The 13,109-nt window shown below is 52.2% G+C and overlaps 1 protein-coding gene across 1 annotated transcript in view; it reads right to left on the bottom strand.

Moving 5' to 3' along the window:
• LOC120221214 (SLAM family member 9-like) overlaps window positions 1-7,877 on the bottom strand; it is a 35,897-nt gene extending 28,020 nt beyond the window's left edge. The window contains exons 1-2 of the mRNA XM_039218484.1: window positions 7,805-7,877; window positions 6,947-7,045 (exon numbers count right to left, since the gene is read on the bottom strand). Coding sequence (XP_039074415.1) covers window positions 6,947-7,045; window positions 7,805-7,877 — 172 coding nt within the window. The remainder of the gene's footprint in view (window positions 1-6,946; window positions 7,046-7,804) is intronic.
• Between the last annotated feature and the right edge of the window lie 5,232 nt (window positions 7,878-13,109).

The following is a 13,109-nucleotide window of genomic DNA, read 5'->3' as shown; positions in this document are numbered from 1 at the left end:
TTTTCTCTGCGCTTCAACTGTCAGGTGCCTAAGGAAGACGCAGAAGAACAAAGTGCTTTGTGGGAGGAGTCAACACCTCACCCATCAAATATGGGCATTTCCCTATTGCTGGCACCCCAGGATCTCTGGGCACCCAGGCCTGGCCATGCCCCACACACACAGGGCAACCCCCACCTGCACATCCCCCCAAGGCTCTGTCAGCCCTGTCTCTGCTCTCACACACAAGCAGGGGGCAGGGACGTGCTCGTCTGGCCACCGGCTCAGCTGCCCAAGTTCATGGCCACCTGCTGAAGGTCAGGGCTCTTCTCCCCAGACGGGCGACCTCTGAGAACCTGTATCCCATGGACCCAGAGAAGCATCACCATAAGTACCTCCCGGACAGTGCCCTTTCCTCGCCCACTGAGGCTCCTCCTCAGCTGCTCACACCCTTGGATCCTGAGGCTGGACCTCCAGAAGGGCCGGGGACATGCACTGACGGTTCAGCCTATTAGCTGGTAAATCCACTTTTGGATGTGGAAGCCCATCCTCAGGGTTTGTATGACCATCAGAGGTCACTCAGCAGGTCAGGAGCAGGGGCTGGACTCCCACCCATGATCCCCGAGAAATCCATTGTCCAGCCACTGTCCCAACCACAGTGTGGCCTGCAACGAGTCCCTGCATCTTCTCTGGGCTCCACCGACCTGCTCTGTGCACCTCAGACAGGAGAGCATCAACACTGCCTTCTTCCCCAGCTCCCGTCTCATAAAGGGGATGGTCCTTCAGGAGGCTCAGTCCCTGAGCGTCGGGGGTAGAAACTCCTGGATGGAGGCCAGACTCTAGTGTCATGGGGAGCAAGTTGGCCATGCCCCTTGTCCTTGCCCCTACACCGCCTGGGAGCCTCTCAGGGGAGGAGGGTTGGCTTGTGAAAAACACTGCATGGGGTGGGTCCCAGGGCCAGGAAAGAGCCCCCAGCAGCTATAGGTCAGGGACACTGGAGGGGCGCCACAGACTCCATGCTGGCACCACACCAGGACATATTCAACTGCCAGATATGGATTTCAGTCACCTCCCAGCATCTTGGGCAGCAAGAGAGCCATAGTCACTCTCCACAGTGTGTTGAGGTTCTGTTATTCACAGGCATGGTCCCTGTGAGAGGCCATTTCATGGATGAGGAAAGTCAGGGCCCATTTACAGTACTTGATGAGCCCACAGTCTAGAAGCCGGGATGAGGCAGGGCCAGGCCCACATCTCAGGTGCTTAGGCCACAGATCTTTCCACATCCAAGTCCCTTCAGACCTTGAGAGGCCACAATGGTGGGGGAAGGAGACCAGCCCTGCCCAGGGCAGCCTCCACTTTCTCACATCTTCAGGCAGAGGAAACAGGCCTGTGGTTGCAGCTCTGCAGGCCCGGACGTTCACAGAGACCCTTGTTGACCACAGCCTCCCCGCTGTACTGCCTGTGTCATACATGGGCCAGCTCCTTGGCCTTGCTCAGGGTGGGACTTGCTCTCCCCCGGTGAGCCTCTTCCCAAACGTTCTAACCAGACTGGACACAAGTTGCCTACACCATTACCCTGAGCCTGAGGATGCACCCCAGACAGCATGGCTTCTGTGCTGACCCACAGGCTTCGGGCTCCAAACCCACCTGGACAAGCCAGGGCCACAGTCAGCTGCCTGGAGAGCTGCCTCAGGACCAGACCCGTGACAATCTCATCTTTCACTCATTCCCTGCGCGTCCCGGGACATGTGGATCACTGCACCTGAGCCAGCGAACTTTCACCACAGAGGGATTTGGGGACGGGCAGGTGTGGTTGGTCGGGTCACTGGGCCCATGCGGTGCAGTGAGGTCACCAGTGCCACAGCCTCCGATTTCCTCCAGAACGCGCATCTCCAGGAGAGACCTCCTGCACTAGGGACGTGCTGGCTGTCCTGGCGCAGATTCCCAGCAGCTCCCCATCCTGACTGCCCACCTCCTTCATTTCCTTTCACAGAAATAAGACTGACCTTGGGGATGGGAAACCCCTGAGGATAGAAACTCCTTCCCTCTCCAGCTCCCGTCTGCATTTCAGGTTAGGAGCCTGCAGCCCCTCCTAGTGCAGACATGGGAGTGTGTACTGTACACACGCACCAACTATGCAATGGAGTCGTCACCCCCAGATGAAGAGAGGCCGTGGATCCCAAGCACTAACTCAGGCCCGTGTGGTCATTGGATGGGGGCAAATAGATGGCAAAAAGAAGTGCATCCACTTCCCGCGTGTGCCGGAAACAAGTGTGACTCATGTTCACCCCAAAGTCACCACACTGAGGTGAGTCCTGAGCTCACATGGGCCCCATGCACCTGGCGTCTCTAAAGCAATATTAGCAAGGAGAAGCAACCCCCTCCCTCGGGACACCGCTCCGACAGGGCACCGGAGCTTCCTCTGATTACCTTCAGAACCAGAACCCCAGCAATGACACTGCCACTATTGCCAAAGCCCTCAAAACCTGCCCTTACAGGGGTGGAAGGGCCCCTCCTTCCTGGAGATGGCCGACCATGGGGCAGACCCCAACCATGTGCTCAGATGTGCCCCCGACCCTCCAGTCCCAGCGAGAGCTGCCTTGGCCCTTTCCAGCTGGTAAGGGGCCGGTACTCCATCTCCCCGTTCCATTTCCTGGGCCCCTGGTTTGGGATCCAGGGGATGAGGGAGGCAAGTCACTGTCCCCGTTGTCTGTAGGGTTCCCAGACTGGAGCCCTGGAGGAGGACTTGCTTTCTAGATTCTGACCATCAGAGCAGGGCCCCNGGAGGGAGGCAAGTCACTGTCCCCGTTGTCTGTAGGGTTCCCAGACTGGAGCCCTGGAGGAGGACTTGCTTTCTAGATTCTGACCATCAGAGCAGGGCCCCAACCTGACCTGGGGGACATGCTCCCGCGAGGACTCCTCCTGCCTGTTGTCAAGTCTAGACCTAGATATAGTTTGACCCACATCCTAGAGCAAAGGCCCAAGTGTGCTGTTCTGACAAATCTACCTGTGGTGTCTCCAGACCTGTGGGCCAAGACATCTGATGTCCTTGCTTTATAGACAGTGGGTCTCTGGCACTGACCTTCCTTGGAGAGGGTCTGGGTGACAGGGAAAGGCCGACAGGGGTCACTATTTCCCATCATTTTACTTGTTCTTCTTAAAGACACAGTGAAAAAGAAAACAGGACAGAAACACCACTTCTGACCTGCAACCGGAAAATGACACCAGCTGCATGACAGGAATGTCATCTAACTGTGCCCTGATTCCTAAATACAGGGGAGGGGAGGGGACTCACTTTCCAGAAACAGGGCACAGAGGGAGCCAAGGTGCAGGTGGGTGTGGGACCAGGTGCTCAGGCTGGTGAAGGAAGTCTTCCCTGAGCCTGGACACATGCCTGTTGCTCGGGGTGGGTCTGGAGGCAGTGATAGAAGCCATCAGGGCCTTGAGAGGGACCAGAGCACCTGCCCCTGCAGACACAGGTGACAACCAGAAACAACGTACCAGCACCGACAGCCTGAAGGAGAACAAGAACACAACCGTCTATCTTCAAGGAGGGCCTTGGGGCTCAGCAGTAGCACCAACTGGGCTCCAGACAACGTGCCAGTGTTCTCTGGACAAGCCAACCACATGTTGAAGCAGGGCGATCATGTGTCCTCTGGAAACTCTGTGGCTTCTCCTTTGGGAAGTATGCATTTGCCTAATTCTGAGACCTGGTCTTTCCTGGAGCTGCTCTGCGTCCATTATGTATAGAAAAGAGACATGAGTCCCTTTGCTTTAAACCAGTTTGTTCTAAATTACTCTTGGCAGCTTGGAAGGTAAACGTGGTATTTGTGTTAGTGGAAGAGTTTGCTCTTTTCTCTGTGTCCCAGGAAGAAGGGAAGATGGGGTCCACCTGTGGAGGTGAGTGTTAACTGCCTAAGTCGTGTGATTCCACAGAATTGATGTTGAGTCTCTTCAACATGATCAAGATCGTCTCCACAAACACCACAGCTAACATCATACTTGACGCCCAGAGGTGGGAAATCCTTCTTCTCGACCATAAACCAGGAAGGGTGGCTCTTGTCACTATCCTTTTTCGTGATTGTACTTGAAGTCCTAGGTGACACAATTAAACAAGAAAATTCCATAAGAGGATGGACTGACGAGGATGAAATAAAACCATGTTTGTGCACATGTGACATGGTTTTCTACGTACAAAATCTAAAAGAATCCACACAAGAAGATAAAGTAGTCTTCACCTGATGAGGGATGATAATATCTTTGCAGGAAACACAAGGTTCCTACATGACACTCAGTTACTCACCAGCAACGAAAAAGTGCGATCTGAAATGCAAAACACAGTGTCCTTTACACTGACAACAAAAAATGAACTATGGCATGAATATAACACAATATGTAAAGATCTTTATAAGGAAAACTACAAGACACTCTTAATCAGAATCAGACTATATGCAGAGGTAGCCCATGTTCATGGAAAAGAAGTCCTGATATTGTCTAGATATCCATTCTCCCCAACATGATCAATGCATTCAGTCAAACATGATCTACATCCCCGAACGTTATGTTGTAAATATTGATCATATGATTCTACACTTTGCTGGGAGAGAAAATGGCCCAGAGGAGCCCAACCGTGTTGTGGAAAAGCGAAGGTGGACAGCTGACATCCCGTCCTTCAAGACCTCCTATAAAGTTACAGTCATCAAGACAGTACGGATTTGGTGAGAGAGGAGCCAAATAGATCATGCAACAGGAGAGAGAGCCCAGAAATGGACCCACATATACACGGTGAACTGATCTTTGACACGGGAGCAAAGGCCCATGGATGAAAGACAGTCTCTTCAACAAACGGTGCTGGAACTACCAGACATCCACGTGCAAAAAAAGAAAAAAAAAAAGAATGGAGACACAGAGCTCACACTCTTCACAAAAACTAACTCGGTGGATCAGTGACCTCCATATAAATGAAGAATCAGGAAACTCCGACGAGACAGCATGGAGAAATCTAGATGTTCTTGGGACTGGCGAATATCTTTTGGAAAGACACAAAAGGCACGAAATCATGACCTGAGCACAGATCAGGAGTCAGAGGCTGACCCACTGCACCACCTGCCTGCCCCCAGGATACTTCTTTACAGTGATGTTACTTAGTGGCGCAGAAAATATTGATGTGTCTGGATTGTTTTTTTGTTTTTTTGTTTTTTTCTCTTTTCAAAGACATAAAGAACTTTATTTCACTACCAGAGTTCTGCTTTTCCAATTTATGATGTGTCTGGATTGTTGATACAAAGTAGCTTTGAGAAGCACAGTAGCTACAGTGAACTGTGAGCACATGGATGGGTTCCCTCCAGAAGAGGGGCTGGGGAAACAAGGGAGGAGGGAGACATTTTTTTCTGGACACTTTTGCTCCAATTTAATCATGTGTGTATAATACTGTGTTTGTCATAGGAGCTATCTTCCAGAGAGAACACAGAACAGTTATTTCCAGTGTCATTATTTTTTTTTAATTGAAGGTAACAAACCTTAGACTACTTTTTCCGTAGGTTCAACACCCAAAGTGGAGCTCGAACTCACGATCCCCAGGTCAAGAGTCACTCCCGGGGCGCCTGGGTGGCTTAATCGGTTAAGCGTCAGAATTTCGCTTAGGTCATGATCTCATGGTTCGTGGTTTTGAGCCCCGCGTCGGTCTCTGTGCTGACTGCCAGCTCAGAGCCTGGAGCCTGTTTCAGTCTTTGACTCCCTCTCTCTCTGGCCCTCCCCTGCTCACGCTGTCTCTCTCTCTCTCTCCTAGAAATAAATTAAAAAAAAAAAGAGTCACTCCCTCCATCGATGGTGCTGGAGAGAGAACTCTAGATTTCCCCCTTTATATTTGTTTAAATGTTTATTTATTTGAGAGAGAGAGAGAGAGCCCAAGCAGGGGATGGAAGAGAGAAAAGGGATGCAGAATCCAAAGCAGGCTCTACACTATAGTTGTCAGCACAGAGCCCCATGCAGGGCTTGAACTCAGGAACCTGAGAACATGACCCGAGCCGAGGTCAGACGCTTCATCAACTGAGCCACCCTGGAGCCCCTAGACTTCCTCTTTATAATGGCTGTTATTGGTTGAGTACATAATGCTAGACACCAATTCAAGTATTTTTTCATTTAACCCCATGAACAGCTTGAGGAGGTCAGTCCGTTATGAGCATCCTCTCTGGCTCAGGAGAAATCTCAGGTGCATGGTGGCAGGTGACTTGCTCAGGGTCCTACAGCAGGAGGGGGAGGCAGGCAGGTGCAGCTGCTGGGAGTGCTCAGCGGGGACAGGTGGATTTGGGGTACACCTGGTGGGACCTGTTGAGATGGAGGTGCTCCCGGGGGGGACCAGTGCCTTACAGGGTCCCTAAGCACCGCGCATCCTGCCTCTCAGAGCCTCTCCACCTGATTGACAGGGATGACTGCACCCCTAGAAAGAAAGCCAGCCCAAAGAGGTGAGAAGGCAGGGATGGACAGTGTGACAGAGGCCTCACCTGGGAGCGGGGTGTGAGGTTTACGTGGGTGCATTTCCTACATCTTTCAAGGCAGGCTTCTTCCAGGGACCAAAACCTTCTCTCAGGACCAGGTATTTGCCCCCAGTGACCTGTCACCTCAGGGACTCCTGTGTCCCATCTCCCTCCCTGGGATAGACCCTCATTCTCAGTATCTGTCCCAGTCCGTGGGGCAAGAACTCCACTCTACACCCAAGGCTGTTTCACCCCAGAAACCTGGATCAGGACCTTGGATCAGACTCAGGATTCACAAGGGATCCCTCTTTCCCAGGTCACCCACCCCCAGATAACGCTCACACACACCCCCGCCCCAGTCACAGTCCTGTAATTTAGATCTCTGCCCTCATCCCCAGCACCCATCTCTCCTACACCAGGACCTCACCCCCGCCACTCACCTGAGCTCCTACTTCCAGGTTTGGCTACTAATCCCTGATTAGGGTACCACCCACTGTCCTCGAGGGTCAGCTTGTCAATCCTCAGGGTCGTTGTGTTGGGCACATAGAGCCTCTTCTGGAACTTGTCCTGGGGGTTGACCCGTTCTGGAACATCTACCCCAGGAGACACGTGCAGGAGGACTATGTAGTTTGACTCTTTTTTAACGGCCCAAGAAATCTTCTCCAGCTTGGCTTCAGGAGGTACTTCTGGACGTCTGGTCACATGAAACACCTCAGAACCTCCTTGAGTCCCCTTCAGGGAAACTAGGTTTCTGGAATCCTCCACTCCAGATCCACGGAACCCAGAGCTCCTGACCGCAGTGCTGAAGGTGCCTAGGGCATTGGAATCACAAATTGTGAGTGTGTTTCATTAAGAACGAGGAGAAAACCATAGACCCCATCGTGGTAATGAACTCCACCCGGTGGATCCCTGGACTCCGGGGGGCGGGACAGAGCGCGAACCTGGGGCGAGGCTGGAATCAGTCCTGGTCCTGGTGGGGCGTCCCCTTGAACACGGTCCTGAACTGCTCACCTGGGTGTCCTCACCCTCTGAAGTTGAGAGTCTGGACGTGATGACATACAGATGGAAAGCACTGAACACTTTTCGGGTCAATGCCAAGTGCACAAGTGTAGGAGGAGTTTCCTCCGTGGCTAAATGACAGCAGGTGTCACAGGACTGTGACTTCCATCTCGTTCACAGCCTGTCTCTCGCTGCTGGGACGAGCCCACTGCCATGTTGGGGCTCTGTTGTTGGGACACCCATGTGGCTGGGATGGAATGTAGCTTCTGGCCACCACCTCTGAGGAGGGAAGGCTGAGTCCAGCCCTAGGATAGCTCCATCCCAGCAAGTGCATAGGTGAGAGGAAACCACACCCTCCCGATTGGCCTTGAGCTCCCTCAGCTCCACACAGACCTGGATTTCAGTCTGAGAGGCCGTGGGACTCATCCTCCAGAGTAGCCACCCCAGGTCCTGACCTGCACAGGCTGGACACCCACATGGTGTTTCAAGGACCCTGGGGAGAGCAGGGGATGCAGGAACAGGTGACAGGGATGGTGCTTACATAGGTGGGTCCTGTCTCATTATGGGCAGGCCCGAGTCAGGGTCAGTTAGGCTGCATGACAGGCCTTCACCCCAGGCCCGCTGGCCTCCCTCATGGGCCTGGGGCTCCCACCATGGGCCCACTATCCCCTCGTCCTCAGGGCATAGACCCTCAGCACCTGCACCAGGGGGAAGGTGGTCACACCGTCCCTGCCCCGGGCCACCCAGGAGAGTGACAGGGACTCAGCCCTCAGCCCCCTGCCGGCCCCTCCTCCGTCCCTTCCCTCCAGAGGTCACCGTCCTCTGACCCCCAGTGCAGGACAAGGTCGGGGCAGACACGTGCCCTGGGTGCAGGACCCTCCCCTACACGGCACAGACCAGGTGCACGGAGACGGCAGGGGACACGGCCCCCAGGTCCCTCTAAGCAAGTCAGGACACGAATGTCCCGGGTCCCCACGGCACGGCTCTGCATCCCTCCCATCAGACACTGTCCAGAAACTTGATTTTGGATCTCAGCCTCAGGACTATGAGACAACAGCTTGATGTAGTTCAAGTCACCAGGTCTATGGGATCTTGTTCCCTCAGCCCCGGGAATCTGATGTAGCAGCCCAGGGGCTGTGACCAGCACGCGTGGACCCTGTGAGGGCTCCTGGGACCCAGGCCTGGCTTCACCACACCCTAAAGCTCATTGTCCTCCAACCCTTCAGCCCTGCCCTGACCTGGAAACCAAAGGCCCTGCACATGCCATATGACAGAGGTGATGTTTCAGACCCTTCCCCACAGACATCAGACCCATGGCCTGCACAGCAGCCTCCTGCCCAGGGACCAAGAACACTCACTGAAGAGAAGGCTGGTGAACCCCAGGTTCAGGGGGCCCAGCACAGGCGGGGGGCCTCTGGACAAGTTCCCATCACAGGCTGCCTCCCTCCAGGCATGCTCTGGGCCTACTGCGCTGCAGAAAAACATCCAGAAGGCAGAGGCAAGAGAGGAGGAAAGGTTCACTCAGATCAGCTGTTAGCTCTTCCCACCCCAGGGGCGGAGCTAACTGTCTAGAACAAGCTGGCTGCTCTAGAGAAAGCCATTCAGATGCTTCCTCTTTCCTCCCCCTGCACTGGGTCTTCTCAGGGAATGATGGCAGATGAATGTATGAGCACCTCCTCGATGAGCTGCTGGGTGGGAGAGGTCCCTTCCTGTGGGCACCACCGGCCTGGTGATCTCTGCTCCCCAGCCGGCCCCCAGCAGGACCCCTTCCTTGTGTCTCAGGGTTCACACTCACTCCAGGAGCCCTGCTGCCCAGGGACAGCCCATGGCTGGGCGAATAGTCAAATAACCACCCTACCAAGGACTCGTCCCCTCCCCCTCACCCCCTGTACTTTGGGCCTGTCCTGTGTCCTTAATCCATTTAACAAGTCAAATTTCCCTTCTGCTTTTCTCTGCACTTCAACAATGTGGGCTGCAGCAAGTCACCGCATCCAGTCCTGGCTTCCCGTCCTGCTCTGTGCACCTCAGGCAGGAGAGCATCAACCCTGCCTTCTTCCCACACTCCTGTCCCATAACGGGGCTGGTCCTTCAGAAGCCTCAGTCCCTGAGCCTCGTGGGTAGAAACTGCTGGATAGAGTCCACATCTGGGCAGCTCACCACTGGTCACTCCAGCATGATGGGGAGCAAGTCGGCCATACCCCTGTCCGCATCCCAACCCCCTGGGGAGCACTCTCAGGGGAGGAGTGTTGGCTCATGAACACCAGTGCGTGGGGGGTGGGGCCCAGGGCCTAGGACAGAGCCCCCAGCAGCTGCAGGTCAGGGACACGGGAGGGGCAGCCACCGCGCACTCCATGCTGGCACCACACCAGGGATATTTTCATCCTCCAGATACAGATCTCCATCTCTTCCTGTTCTCCTGGGCAGCAAGAGAGTTAATTCACTGACCACAGTGTGTCTATGTTTATGTGGTTCACAGGCACAGTCCCTGGGAGAGGCCGTTTCACAGATGAGGAAAGTCAGGGCCCATTTAGGGAACTTGATGAGCCCGTGGACTGGAATCCAGGACATGGCAGGACCAGGCCCATATCTCAGGCTCTTAAGCCAACGATCTTTCCAAACCCAAGTTCCTCCTGACCTTGAGAAGCGACATTGGAGGGGGAGGGAGGCCAGCCTGCCCCAAGGCAGCCTCTCTCCTTTCTCACACCCCCAGGCAGAGGAAACAAGGCCTGTGGTTGCAGGTCTGCAGGCTCTGAAGTCCACAGAGGCCCTTGCTGACCACAGTCTCCCGCCTGTACTGCCTGCTTCACACGAGCCAGTGCCTCCAGCCCTGCTCAGGGTGGGGCTTGCTTCTCCCCCACCTTAAGAAAATTCAGTAAGAGGTATACTGACTGTGGAGCATGAAATAAAACCAACTTGTACACATGTGACATGGTTTTCTACGTACAAAATCCAAAATTCATCTGATGAGGATGATAGTACGCTTGCAAGAAACACAGGTTCTTATATGAGACTCAATTACTCACTTTCACAACAGCAATGAAGAAATGGATTTTGAAACTGAAAATACATCACCATTTACACTAACATCCCCAAAAGTGAATTATTTAGGCCTTAATATAATAAAATATTCAAAGATGTTTATGAGGAAAACTACAAGACTCTTATAAACAAAAGTAGAGACTTCGAAATACAAGCAGAGATAGACCATGTTCATGGATAAGAAGGTTCATTATTGTCTACATATCCATTCTTCCCAATGTGATCAGTCCATTAGCTCAAAAACAATTTACATCCCAGGAAGTTATCTTGGAGATATTGATCATGTGATTCTACAGTTTGCATGGAGAGAAAATGACCCAGAGGAGCCCACACCATGTTGCAGAAGAGTGAAGGTGGATGGCTGACACGGTCCTTCAAGACCTCCTATAAAGTTACAATCATGAAGACAGTACAGATTTGGGAAGAGAAGAGCCAAGAGCCAAAAAGATCCTGCAACAGAAGAGAGCCCAGAAATAGACCTACGTATAGATGGTGAACTGACTTTGACAAGGAGGAAAGGCCCATGGATGAAAGACAGTCTCTTCAACAAATGATGCTGAACAACCAGTCAGACATCCCTGTGCAGAAAAAAAGAAAAAGAAAAAGAAAAAGAAAAAAAATAACCCAGACATAGAGCTCACACCCTTCACAGAAGATAAATCCGTGGATCAGCGACCTCCACATAAATGAAGAATTGGGAAACTCCTACAGGACAACATAGGAGAAATCTAGATGTTCTTGGAACCTGCAATATGTTTCAGAAAGACACGAAAGGCTGAATTCATGAACGAAAGATGAGATAAGCTGGAATTCAGTGAAATGAAACACTTCCGCTCTGCAAAGACAATCACAGGAAGACAAAGACAAACCACACACTGGGAGAAAAACACTGCAAAAGGCATATCTGATAAGGAAGTGTTAGCCAACATATATAAAGAACACTGAAAACTCAATAATAAGGAAGCCAACAACCCAACCAAGAAAGAGGCCCCAGGCACTAACAGACACTTCACCAAAGAGGATACAGAGATGGGAGAGAAGCACAGGAAAGATGCCCCACATCACATGTCCTCAGGGAAATGGAAACGGAATTAATGAGTCACCCTGAACCTGCTAGAATAATCACAGGCTGAGCACCACCTCCCCCAGTGCTGGGGAGGAGGCGCCGCCCCAGCAGCTCTCACTCCTGCGGCAGGGACGCAACACGGCACCGCCGCTTTGGAACATGGCCTGATGGTTTCCTGGAAACCCCAAAATGTTCATACTGTACAATTCAGCAACCTCCTTCCTGGGTAATTGCCCAAGGAGTTGAAAACCTAGTTCACACTAAAACCTATATCTAGATGTATTTAGCAACTTCCTTCATAATTGCCAAGACCTAGAAGAACCAAGTGCTCCTGCACTCGATGAATAAATAAAAACACTGGTCAATCCAGACAAGGGAACATCACCAGCTCTAAAAAGAAACAAGCTATCAAATCACAACAAGACTCACAGGGAACTTAAATGCATGTTACCACATGAAAGACGCCAATGTGAAGGGTACACATTGTTACAACTACATGACTATTGGAAAAGGCAAATTCATTTGTTATGTTTATTTATACCTTTTGAGAGAGAGAACTCAGTCAAGAGGCAGAGGGAGAGACAGAGAGATTGAGAGAGAGAGAGAGAGAGAGAGAGAGAGAGAGAGAATACAAAGCAGTCAGGGCTGCCAGCACAGAATCCATGCAGGGCTTGGACCCGTGATCTGTGTGATCATAACCTGATCAGAAATCAAGAGCCAGACAATTAATGAATGGAAACACCCAGGCGCCCCAAAAGGCAAAGTTGTGGAAATAGTAACAACAGCAGCGTTTTCCCAGGGTTGGGGGAGGAGTCATGAACAGGGGAAATGCAGGATTTTAGGGCAGTGAAAATACCCTGGGTGATACTATAATGGTAGATATGTCTTTTCTCTTTGTCTGACCTCACAGAACAAAGAGCGGCTGACAGGCAGGGAGGAGACACCCCAAGGCCAAATGAGGCCACAGTCAAGAAAAACTTTGGCAAGTCCTTCTGGGCCAAGTCCATCTCGGTCATGATGAGGGATCGCTCACACTAGGCAAACAGGTGGCACGGGGCTGGTTTCGCCTTTTTTGCCTTAAAGAAAACCTAGTCCTGTTCCATGTGCTGCTCAAGGCACCCCACCTGCAAGTCAGCCCCTGCCTTTCCACCTGGTCCTCAGTATCTGGAAGGAAGGCAGGTCTTCCAGAGGATCCTTGAAGCGATGTTGCCAGGGGGTCTCAGGGATGCTCCACAGCTTTCTGGCCTCTCCTCCAGGTGGCATTCTGGTGGCCTCAAGCCTGAGGAAGTGGCTGGGCCCTCCTGACTTGGAAAGTGCTAGGAGTCTGTGCAGACGGGGGAAATCCTGACTACTTCTGAAGCCCCACCTCATGGACTGTAGAGGCCCCAGTTCTACATGCTGACAAGATGGCCAGGCGCCCCGCCCCCACCAGGAGGTGTGTTTCTTTCGTTTCTTTCTTTCTTTCTTTCTTTCTTTCTTTCTTTCTTTCTTTCTTTCTTTCTTTCTTTCTTTCTTTCTTTCTTTCTTTCTTTCTTTCTTCTTTTTCTTTCTTT

The sequence above is a fragment of the Hyaena hyaena genome, unplaced genomic scaffold (assembly GCF_003009895.1).
Source record: "Hyaena hyaena isolate Hyena2069 unplaced genomic scaffold, ASM300989v1 scaffold_766, whole genome shotgun sequence".
NCBI lineage: Eukaryota > Metazoa > Chordata > Mammalia > Carnivora > Hyaenidae > Hyaena > Hyaena hyaena.
Note: the sequence above shows the minus strand (reverse complement) of the source record. Positions and strands in the feature narration are given on the sequence as shown.